The 12,723-nt window shown below is 32.8% G+C and overlaps 2 protein-coding genes across 3 annotated transcripts; one reads left to right on the plus strand and one right to left on the minus strand.

Annotated features, from left to right (window-relative positions):
• Nucleotides 1-489: 489 nt before the first annotated feature.
• LOC146538573 (uncharacterized) lies at nt 490-5,827 on the plus strand. The gene is made up of 5 exons (XM_085187071.1): nt 490-1,115; nt 2,425-2,560; nt 3,941-4,115; nt 4,774-5,333; nt 5,745-5,827. The coding sequence occupies exons 1-5, from the start codon at nt 1,029-1,031 to the stop codon at nt 5,825-5,827; spliced, it is 1,041 nt and encodes a 346-aa protein (XP_085043197.1). The 5' UTR covers nt 490-1,028.
• Nucleotides 5,828-9,138: 3,311 nt separating this feature from the next.
• On the minus strand, nt 9,139-10,569 carry LOC146538574 (facilitated trehalose transporter Tret1-like). 2 transcript variants are annotated; one of them, XM_085186837.1, is made up of 2 exons: nt 10,254-10,569; nt 9,139-9,602 (listed from the first exon to the last, which is right to left on the minus strand). In XM_085186837.1, exons 1-2 carry the CDS (start codon nt 10,439-10,441, stop codon nt 9,164-9,166), a joined length of 627 nt encoding a protein of 208 aa, XP_085042963.1. In that variant the 5' UTR covers nt 10,442-10,569; the 3' UTR covers nt 9,139-9,163. The 2 variants fall into 2 exon arrangements, 1 of the variants encoding a protein (XP_085042963.1); XR_014878057.1 differs by having other exon boundaries at nt 9,473-9,901; nt 10,254-10,394.
• Between the last annotated feature and the right edge of the window lie 2,154 nt (nt 10,570-12,723).

Genomic DNA, 12,723 nt, shown 5'->3' on the forward strand with positions numbered 1-12,723 from the left:
TCTTGATATAAATGGTCTTCTCCTACGGACAACAGAGTGATCCTATGAGGGTTCCGTTTTTACCTTTTGAGGTACGGTACCCTAAAAATGAAAGGAAATCTACCCATTTTGAAATTTAAGTTAATAATAAATATAACAAATATTGACACTCGAATGAGGCATGTTATCTATACCTGTAGGTAGATAAGTGAATGGGTCATTCATTATTGGAGGTACCGTATTATTCGCATTTAAAACCTATTATAGCCTTTTTACAGTTATTTATTGTCGATAGTAGTTTCTGTGTTTTTTTAATTCAGTGATGAACTTCTTTCTATAATTTATTATTTCAAATTCTAAATTATAATATTTAAAGATTTTTTTTAGTATCCAAAACTTACAGAGGTGTTAAATTGAAAACGACTGTAGATTCGATTCTTCCTCAGGGCAACGTTGACTTTTGTAGCTCAACAATATCTTAACACTACTAGGACAAGCTTGTGACTGTAAACACATTTCCAGTGAGGAAATGAAACATTTAATATTTTCGTCGTAAAATGAGGAACGGGAGTCCTAATGGGGTCGGAGTGAGTTCCCCGGGTTCCTTCTCTACTATGTTTGGCAGCTAAAAAAAGAAGGAGAAATTCATCTCTACATTAGTTAGGTGATTATGGCTTGGGATACCGGTTTCAAGCGTTGTTTATCGCAGATCGAGATATAGCAGTGAGAACGAAAGAGTCTTAATAGCCTAGTCGCCTCACAAACCTTCAGTAGCTTACGCGTTACTTAGGATATTTCATATAAATATGGAAAAAATGTTTAAAATAAATAATAAAATTTTATAAATAATATTTTATTAATTTTATTAGAACTGTAAAGTAAATTTGAGGTTTTCAGATATTTTTTAAAATTTTGTTTTGAAAAATTTAACGGTTTTTCCTTAAAACGTGATTTAAATTATTTAAATAATATATGGAAGTGTTTTAAGTTATTTTAAAAAACTTTTCTTTTGAAAAATTCGTTTTTTTGGATATTTAAAATTTAAAATAATGGACGCTCATTATCAAGAAGTTAATACAAATGAACCGTATGAAGATGTTGGCAGGAAGGCGAGAGTTCAATCAATATTGAAACAAGTAAGAACCTTTTTATATTTTTCAGCTTCCCGCTATATCCCGCATATAGCAGGATAAGTGCCAGACTCAACGACATTTGCCTTGTTATCAGAGCGAAGAAATGAAAATAATTCACTTCCATGAGTCATAATCGAACCTACAATTTTCACGCTTCTAGGTTTTGTTATCGTAGAAAAAGAAAAGTTAAGACACTGCGCGAGAGCGCTGGAGGAGAGCCATAGGAGACTCTATCTACCATTAAAACGAGAGATTTATTATTAACTAGCGATCCAAACGTGGCTTTGCCCGTTTAAAGTTATAATTATAGTAATTATTTGAATAAATTGTAGCTTATGTGTTATTCTCATGTGTAAGTTATACTACTGTAAAGTTTCATCCAAATCATTTCAGTATTTTTTGAAAGTGGAATAAGCATCCATCCTCACCAACCTACACATTTATAATATGTGTATGTATATGTATGTGTGGCTAATATTTATTTTTATATATCAGTGTTAATTTATTTGTTTATATACATATTTAAAATTATATTCTATGTATACATGTCAATAACTTATAATGGATTTCACTCACGTTTATGCTGACTATAAACGTTGCAAGCGCATGGCGGTTTGAACTTCTAACTATATACATTATACCCAGCTAAACTAACAACGAAGAGCTGAGGATCGAGTGTGGTGGCGAGAATTGGGGAAGGCCTATATTCAGCAGTGTACAAAAGATGGCTGTTGATGATGATGAATGAATTATATACTTGATGATGAATTATTTACTTATCAACGGATGATGATGAAACTAACAACAAATTCTTCTATATTGCTAGTAATTACCAATTATTTTCTACCAATTATAATACTGTATAAATAATAAAATTTTCATTATAAATTTCATTTGGACGTTAAAATGAGCAAAAAAAAGTGCGGCGTTGATTTACGCCTCCTATTTTTGTAATACAATACATTTTTTTTTTAAAATGTTTTAGGTATTAAGTTTTTTTTTCCAATAAGATAAGGTCGTGGGTTCCTTTCCACTCTGTATATATTTATATGGTGACTAATATTTAATTTTATTTATGAGTGTTAATTTATTTATTTATGTATATTTATTAGTTTTCCTATCGCATTAGTAGAAGTTTTGCCTGATTTTGGAATAGGGCAATCCAATTCTTCTTTCGTAAGTGTGAAATTTAAAAAAAACTGCTTTACGCTGTATCCCGCTTACAGCAGGGTAGACAGAGACTTGTTATTTCACACTTTTAAGTGTAAAATGACACATAAAAATATATTTTAAACTTTCGTCTATTCTCCAGGTCTTAATATGCAGTTCAATCTGGATCCAGTATTTCATGGCGGGCCTCTGTTCTGGTGCCCCCACAGTGATAATACCTCAGATGAATAAAGAAGCGAACGCGACTATTATAGATGACGACTTAAGTTCCTGGATATGTATGTGTTAAACGAAATTGGTGAAATATCAATGCGTTCTATTAATAATATCCGTTAATATGAAAACTATACATTTGTGGTTAAATCATAAAAAATAATAGCTTTAAAAGGGGGGCCAAAATTTGGTATAAAAGCCGCTAGTTCATGTGACAGGACTCTGGCTAAGCGAAGCCTGAATTTCAGAAAAATATCGAGATCTCAAATTTTTGTACGGAGCGACCTCGGTGGGCGAGCCCGACTCACGCTTGCCCGGTTTTTTTTAAACACGATCAGCTTTATATTGTATCTCGCACACACTCCGTTCTTATTTTCCGCCGAATTTGGAGACATTGCTTGTTGAGTGGCGGAACTCAACGCCGCGCTTTGCCTCGACCATAGAGCAAGGGATTTAAAAAAAAATTCAAAATTCAAAATATTCTTTACTCAAATAAACTATTAAAAGCACTTTTGAATCGTCGAATGTACATGTCAACAAAAAGCTACCACCGGTTCGGAAGGCAGTTCAAATGAAAACATAAATTTAAATAAATATGTAATTCCTTCTAATCGGGATCGAACGAACAACCAGTCGCGATTACAGTCACACACTTGTGTTCCTGCTCCAGTACTGGTCTTAAACTTAAACACGAAGTCTCTGTAAAAATATCTCAAGTATAGGTTAAAGTACCACCTTCACTCTCTACCTTACCAAATATAAAAAATACGTTATAAAAAAAGAAGAATTATATACTTATCAACGGATTTTTTCCCATACAAGATCTTCTAGCACATTAGCTTGAACTTCAGCCGGTTTATTGACATTTAATACTTGTATGTTAACCTCTAAGCAGAGACTATAATATTTATATTTACGATCAACCAACTTTATAAGCAAGACTTGATGCATAATTTCTTTAACGTAATAATGTAGATCGTTGGTTCACAATAAAAAATAGTATGGGACTAAAATAGATACTTGCATTCCATAATGGAATATTTTAGAATTAATTTTGTTTTGCAATGAATAATTTAAACATTAATAGATTATGATATCGCGGCGTAGTGGCTTTTGTATACGATATTGTACAATGGTGATGAGTTTATTTATCTATTATATAAAACTTTACCGTTACTGAGTGACTGTTAAACTATGCATAGACGATGCTCCGGGACTTAAAAAGTTAAAATTTGGCATGTAGCTTAGGAAGTATCGCGGAGGGAGAAGAGGTTTTCCTTTTACGTCATAAAGTCTGATTCTGTTGTAGACCAATGTCTATGAAGTCACTATATCAGAACACTTAATTCTTTATACTCTACACTAGATTGCGCATAGAAAATGTAGTTTAAGGCGTCAAATTAAAAGGGCTCCGTACCAGCTAAAATATATATCTTAACTTACAGATGCAGGTCCAACTATTGGTAACACACCATGGGTAATTATTTTACCACTTTTCACGAAGCACTGTGGAAGAAAAATCCCTCAGACTATAACGTCGATAGTTTGCGTCGCTATATTCGTTGGCATGTACCTGAGCTCCTCCCCCTATCACCTTTTGGTAGCACAACTGATTCAAGGGTGGGTATTATATATTTTTTTTATATGAATGGATTATAGAAAATTGTTTTATACTGAATTAAATTAAAGGTGTCCAATAAAAGCAATAATTAAAATAAATTATTTGGAATAAGGAAAACTTATATCATTTTTATGGTTCCATACTTGAAAAGGTAAAAACGGAACCCTCATTTGATCACCGTGTTGTCCGTCTGTCAAGACCATTTAACTCGAGATCGCGTTGTGGTATAAAGCTAAAATTTATATCAAAAATTCTGGTCTACAGTTCCGTAGAGCACAGAAAAAAAACATTAAACTTTTATATCAACGCAATTTTTTATAACAAAAAAGGATTATTCCTCATTTTTGCTCCGATTTGTATGAAATTTACCGTAAATTTAAAAGCTACTTTCTGTGAAATTAGCATCAAATGAGAACTTACAAAACAAATAAAGAAAAAATCTGAAAAGTGATTATTTAAAAGTATTTCATAGAAAAAATCATTACAAACTAATGATTGTAGTTCATTTCATACAAAATTTGTGCACACGCCCGTAAATGGGCTCGGTCTTCAATTGGGCGAGAGTAAAATACTGAATTATGTATTTTTTACTAATTTATTAGATCAATTAAGCACTAGTAAGATTAATAGACCATTTCATATTTACAATTCTTTCAGGTACTTACATTCTGGTAACTTAACCATTGCGGTGCTGATCGTAACCGAATACTCAACTCCAAAATTACGCGGAATATTCTTAACAGCTTCTGCGGCAGCATTTTTCTGGGGTATATGGATTTCGAATGTTATCGGTACTTTCTTTAATTGGAGGATTATTACATTGTTAGGATTCATCTGTTCTCTATACACGCTGACAGTCTTCCTGTGGCCAGAGTCTCCGCATTGGTTGGCTGGCAAAGGAAGATTCGAAGAATGCAAAGCAGCCTTCAGGCGACTTCACGGTTTTACAGCTGAGAAGGAACTACAAGCACTGATTACAGCTAACGAAGAATATATTAAATTAGAAAAATCTGAAGTAGAAATGGGTTTTTTCGATATAATAAGATGCCCAGAGTTTTACAAGCCTATGGTTTTAGCGTTAATGGCAGTCTTCCAATATCAATTTACGGGGAAAATGATTTGCAGCATCTTCATTTTGGATATATTTAAAAAGATCACAGCATCTGAATACATGGCGTACATGGCCATGTTGATTTTGAACGGTGTCACGGTAATCAGTATGTACGTTGGTTCGTATCTATCAAAGGTCTTGAAGCGAAGAACCTTATATATGTCGTCGTCGTTCATAGGTGTAGCATTCTTGTTTATAATATCTCTATACATATATTTAGTTAAAAAGAATATCATCGAAGAGAAAAATTATATTTTGATACTATTGTTAACTGCTTATACTATAGCAATCAGTTGTGGACCAATGATCTTGTCCATGTCTATATACGGTGAGTTATTTTCAAGGAGGTTCCAATCAGGTAGTTACATAATTATATCTATAGTTATTTCTGCATCATATTCCATTTTATATAAAATGACACCAACTATTTTCGCGGATTTAGGAATACATGGGTCGTTTTTACTATATGGTATTATTTGTGGCTTATCCACGTTATATTTATATGTATTTTTGCCAGAAACTAAAAATAAGACGCAATGGGAGATTGAAGAGTACTTCAGAGGTAACAAACGACAAACTGACCCACTCTTATATCGATAGTCTCATAGTTTTTAGATAAAAAAATCTGTTACTCTATCCTAACATGTTGAGGTTTTAGAAGACCGAAGAGGAATTTAGAAGAAAAATTAAAATTATCAATTTCTTTGTCTGCTTATCTTTTAGTAAGGTAGAAAAGTTTACATATTTATTCAAAGAGACCCAATGAAGATATTTTTCTAATTCTATCTCATATCGATGGAAAGTCACAAACTTAATCCCATAACTGTAGTGATAGTCATGGGTTCAATTTCACTCAAATCAAAAAATATTTAAACTTGTAAATATATGACAAATCAAAGTTACCTAAAAAAATATGCTTCTATCAATATGGTGACTCTCTAAAGAATCTAATGATACGATACTATACCAAGAAAGAGTTAACGAAAAGAATTACTTTTTTTTAAATGCAAAAAGCAAATAGAAAATAAATACGTTTATTTTCAATTTCTTTGGTAAAATGATTTCATGTGATTAAATTTCACTCACAAGATATTACTATAGAATCTTAGAACAGGCAAATATATTAGCAAATTCCGAATAATTCTACTAGCTTCTTCCACAGTTTTCTTCGGTCTTCTATGTACGTTATAGAATTAGAGAGACATCGTCTGCACTTTTCGTTTAGCGACGGAAGTCTATAATAAGATTTGATAAAAAAGTTATAATACTAGATTGATTATTTAATAAGGAAATTATGATAATATAAATACTAATTGTACAGTTAATTTAAGCTACTTGTAAGTTATTTTTTGAAAATATGACATAATAAAAAAAGATTTTTGAAATTTGTTTGGTTCTTATTTCTTTCTTGTAAATACATAAAATAGTTTTTATGATGAATTATTTAGATACTCTTTTCTGCAGTTTCCGCCGCACTTTGGAGGCATTGCGTGTTGAGTGGCGGAACTCAATGCCACGCTTTTGCCTTGATACCAGAGCGAAGAAATGAAAATATTGTAATTATTCCCCGACTGTGGATCAAACCTACCGTCGCGCGACAGTCAGTGCCCCTGCGACACGACTGCCGCATTATCATTTGTTTTCAAATATATATTTTATAGTCTGACAGAAAATTGACAGTTCTCTTATGGGATGAAAAGTTTAGAGTAAAAAAAGCAATTTTTTACTAAATTTTCTCTATTTATTCCATAAAATACCGAATAAAATGACTGTTTGTTAAAAAGGAACAACCTATGTAAAGTACTGAGAATTAACTTCTTATTTTTTCTTAAAAAAGCTTTTACTAGTTAGAATTTTCGCATTTTCAATAATTACCATAAAATATAGATTTATCAAGTTGATTAATTTTTGTATAACAATATTTATATTTCCGCTAAATCATTTTAATTTGTTGTGGTCGCTGCTTGTCGCTAATGTTTTTTTATATAATTTCCTTGTATCGTTAATTTTCCTTATAGTAAAATTGTTGTTACGTTTCGAAATAAAATCTTAGAGGTATATTTTTATTTTTTTACATTTTGCAGATTCAAACTGTACCCCGTGTGGTCACACTGTACGGTGGGCAGAGGGAACATAGTGTTAAGACACTTCGTTCTCCGATTGAAAATCGAAGCCGCAGCCGTCATGTTTACAGTCAGACACTGACCCAGAAAAACGGCGGCGACCAGACGGACGACAAAGTGATACTGTAAGGGTTCCGTTTTTTCCTTTTGTGATACGCAACCCTAAAAAAACACCATATACATACATAAGTGTTATATATGTAAATATATTAAAAATTTAAATATCGTTGATAATGGTAGACCTATAAATTCAAAATTCAAATTTAAATGAGCTAATGTTTCAAACAATTCGATCGATCTCAAAGAACTTTCCAGAAGAGGTTAAATAGCACCCCTTCATCATCCCAGTTTATTGGGTGCCCACTGCTAGATATAAGGATTTCCACGAGGGACTGCTTGAAAGACTAGAGACCTGCCTACTGGGCGTCATTCGGGAACTTTTCCACCCCTACGGCCATCGTTTCTCCTCCTTCTATCGTGTTTCACCCACATGCAAATTATAATTGTAAATGTCGAGTAATTTTTAGTTATTATTTCCATTTTCCCTGCTTTGATAATACAAAATATAAATAAAAAATAAACAAAATATTTGTTTATAACTAGGCGCGTCGCAAAGCCTTATTAATAACAATAAATAAGTAATTGACACTCTCGTGACTTATAACTTACAGGCTTCTCTTAATTTCCTTATTTATAAATTATCATCACGTGGCCTTTGCGTGTAATATGGTAAAGAACCGAATAGTAAACAATAAAAAAGCAGCTTCTCGCATTTTTCTCAGCTTCACACTATATTCCGCATATAGGAGAGTCGACAGAGGGAAGGGGAGGGGGGCACCTGGGAGTGAAGAAATAATATTCATTTTTTAATAATAATAAAAAAAGTAGGTCTTAGAGAACAAATTTGCATATTTTAAGATAAGTTAACACATTCGGTGTTAACACATATTCGGTGCGATATCGGGTTGATAAGATCCGGTGCCTAACTTTCCTCTGTTGCGGGGTGCAAATTACCAAACTAACCGCTGATGCGGGACATATATCTTTGGTATATTTTTTAGTCGGTAACATAATTTTTTTGACTTGTCCACCTCGCGTGAAATGCCCTATATTCATGTAAGTCTAGATACACCCATGTAAATTATTTATATTAGATTTATATTAGACTTTGAAAATGTACATAAATATGCAATAAGTATAAAAATACATGTCTTCAATAAACAACTTTTATTTATTTTCATTATCTTTTACCTTTTAAAACATTTCTTCAATCTCCCATTTACTCTTATTTTTTGTCTCAGGCAAAAATCTATACAAATACAGTGTACACATACTACATATGACACCATACATACAAAACGACCCATGGATACCTAAAGTATCGAAAATCTTAAGAGTTAACTTGGATAGAAGTCCTTGAGTTATGGCAACACTTATAAATAATATAATATAGCTTATCGTTTGAAATTTTGCTGAAATAAGTTCACCAGATATAGTACCCGATAGAATCATCGGTCCGCAGCTAATTGATATATTATAAACAAAAAGAAAGCAGATTACTAAATAATTATTATGATTAAATACATTTAATTTACACAAAAATAAATAAGTCGATATTATAAACAGAAATAAGATAGCTACAACTGATGTAGTCATATACAGAGTGCGTCGTTTCAACACATTTGTTAAATAACATCCAAAATACATGCTTAGAACTGAAAATCCATTCAATATCAACATGGCTGTATACGCTACTCTTTCGGTTGCAGTTTTTTTGAATATATCAAGAATATATAAGCTATACATCATTTTTTCACCCAGAAAAGTGATATTGTAATACAGCAACTATTGACAATATCATCGGCTTATAAAATTGAGGGCATTGCATAATCTTATACCACTTCATTTGAGCTGTAAAATATTCAGTTGCATTTTCACTACATAATGCTTGCAATTCTTCCTCCGCTGTATCACCATGGATCCATCTGAAGGCTTCTTTACTTTCTTCAACGCGTTTCTTACTTGCCAACCAAATCGGCGACCATAAAAATACAGTCAACATATAAAGTGAACAGAAGAAGCCAACAATAGCAATATTCCTCCAAGCGAAAAATGTGCCTATAACATCAGCTGTCCAAATACCCCAAAAGAAAGCAGCTGTAGACATTGTTAGGAACATCCCACGGTACTTAGGACTTGAATATTCTGACAAGATTAAGATCCCGATGCTTACATTACAGCTGTGAAAAAATCTGTAATTACAGAAAATAAATAAATTAATGGTTCTTAATGCAGCAGCTTTGGGACACGATGTCAGTTTCTGTCACAAAATGCTATTCAACGCAAAAGGAAGGAAGTAATGTGTTTGATGAAACAGGTTGTTGTTCATTAGGGCGGAAATATTCTTTTCGATAATTGAATAGATCTGTAATGTATCTAATTCGTTTGCCCATATTTAATATCTTCTGACAGTGAGAAGTTGCTTAAAAAGCTAAAACTTGTAAGTGATCCTAGCACAACAGCATCGCATATTGTTGACGCTCCTTGATTCCTGGAATTCAACGTAATTATAGCCCTTAGCACTGTTGAAACATACTTACATTTTAAAAGTAAAAATCAGCTCAGACACGATTACATGGATTTGTTGATTCATTCTTAGTTTAATTGAAATTTATTCTTAACACATCTTTGAGCACTCTTATTTAAATTTAGTAGTATATTTCATCGTTGCCAGTACGAGTATATTTATTTTATTGTAAGCAAAAGCTCTATTGGACTTAAAAAATTAAAATGTAAGAGAGAAAATTAAAATCCCTCAAATTCCAGACAATTGGAAAGAAACAGGTTTTTCGTGTCCAAGCAAACAATGATAATTAGTTTGTTGTATTATACGAGTAGCTTACCCTTCTAGTAGTTCTGCTGCGAGTATGACATATGTTGAAGAAGTAAGACACAAGCAGCCAAAAACTGAAACACAATTGATGGACGCTATCATTTGTGGAATTTTTCTACCGACGCGTTCAGAGAAATATGGTAACGCCACCCATGGTATTCCAGAAGAAAAAGGGCCGGCATCTGAAAATACATACATACTTATTAAAATAGCGGCTTCACGTTTCACTACGTTTCTAGTTTAGGTATAAAGTGTTTAAATCAAATCAGCCTTTTGATGCCCACTTATGGACATAGGCCTGCCCAAGGATCTCCAAAGCAATCGAACCTAACTTCTGCCTACTTATGTATAAAACCACTAAATATTTTTGAGAATTAACAAATTTATAGTTCTAACATGCTTACAAATTGCTAGAAATACGTAAAAGTTCAAAATACACGTTTTTCACACCTTCACATATAGTTATCATAGGCAGATACAGACAAAATTTAAGAATGAGTGTGATTGAAAGTGTCTTTTAGTTCTGTAGCTTTTAAGGAAAATAGAAACTCTTATAGGATCACTTTGTTGTCCGTCCGTTTGTCTGTTTGTCTGTCGAGGTATCTCATGGACGCTTGGAGAGTGTTTCTTTCTATAGCAGCACTAAGCGAATATGAACGCAGTGTATATTGCGATAGCCAATATTTTATATGATATAATAATAACTATTAATATAAACTATTTATATAATATAATAATTAATATTTATATAATAATGACTTTTGATGCATAGAGATTACACTTACAAATCCAAGAGCTCAACTCGTCGTCTAAATAATATGAATTATCTTTCCTCAACTGTGGGACCATCACTGTGGGGAGTCCAAAGCATAACCCTGCTAGGAAAAATTAAATCCATACGGTGCTGCATATAAAGACCTGAAATTTTAGTAACTTCTTATTATTTTCACTTATTATTTTAACTATAATGAGAAGGACGCTTAGACTATCATTGCCGAAAACGACTTACTTGCCGATTTGCCGCGAAGCTGTAGTGACGCAGTGGCACAGCGACAATTAACGCAACAATTCCCATTTGGAGAAATTAATTAGTTGTATTTCTTCACGGAGCGAGCAAATCACAGCTTTGAATCCCTCCGATCAACACGCAATATCCCGATATTGGGTGTTGCCGGTGATTTTTTAGTGATAGTAATCTAATATCTTAACACTAGGTACCTGTTGCCTTTCCCATTAATATGCTTCATATATATATATATATAAGTAAATAAATACGGCTTACCTGCCTAAAAATAGATTGAACAGTTGTTCTTTCGTCATGTCTTCTAATAACTTCTTGAAAACTATCCATTTGACACAACACTACCAACTACTAAAGAATAATTGAATAGAGCTATTTGTTTGATTCAATAATTCTTAATAAAACATAATTATGTCTTAGGGTTGCGGGCCTTAAAAGAGAAAACGGAACACTTATAGGATCATTTTTTGACCTGTCTTTTTATCTGTCTCTCAACCTCTCAAGAATGTGTGTGTTACAGAAAAACATTTACTTCTAAATTAGTGCAATCAAATGATACGAGCGCTTATGTTTCGTTTTTGCCGCATGTTCTATGAAATTCGCCGCTTTTTCGAAACCTGTGGACCTAGAATTATAAAATGTGATGAAAGGTGAGTAAGAACTTAAAGCATAAAGAAAGGATAAAAGTAAAAATTTGTCATCACAAAATAAAAGCTCGTAAAGGCTAATCGTGGGCACAAAGTGTGACTGTAAACGCAAATTGCCTTCAATTCGTTGTTGATGCCGTTGTTTTGAGGCAACACTAGGTTCCCTCTGCCTACCCTGCAGTGTGCGGTGTATACAAAGTGACGCAAAAAAATAAGCTTAAGTATAGTAATTACCTTTAGAGTTCTACTGTGTAATAAATAGAATAGGGAAGTTAGGTAACTATAAATATTATTTCGAAGCTTTTACTATTCTATAAATCAAAACAAAAAGACAATCAGTTGGTATGAGCTTATTTTAAAAAAAACATTAAAAACATTGGTTGCGTTAATTTAAGTATTTGTATTTGGTGAACATTTTGGACGTAAACCCGTGACTTGGTGACCACACAAAGAGTCTTACTGATTGTATACGTAAATTCATTTTTTATACCATATTTAAATAAATATGTTTAACAATTTAATGTTCTTTTTACTTTTTTTTTACGTTGTTATGTTAGACACATTGTTATACCAAGTTTTATATAGTGACTTCACGGGAATGCGGTGGAATGTGAACCGTCTCCTGGTTCCTACCTCCTGATCAATTTTCAGAAAAATCGGTTTAGACGTTTGAGTTAGAGTTCTTGAGTAACCTTTTCACACTTTCTGCCCTATTTGAGATATTGTATGATGGAACTCGAGCGCCACAGTTTACCAGTCTACCTTCTTACCAGGGCGAGGTAATGAAAAAGTGGGTATGTAGTGTTAATAGG

This window comes from Heliconius melpomene, chromosome 6 (genome assembly GCF_056956725.1).
Source record: "Heliconius melpomene rosina isolate 202511_hmr_F chromosome 6, ASM5695672v1, whole genome shotgun sequence".
Taxonomy (NCBI): domain Eukaryota; kingdom Metazoa; phylum Arthropoda; class Insecta; order Lepidoptera; family Nymphalidae; genus Heliconius; species Heliconius melpomene.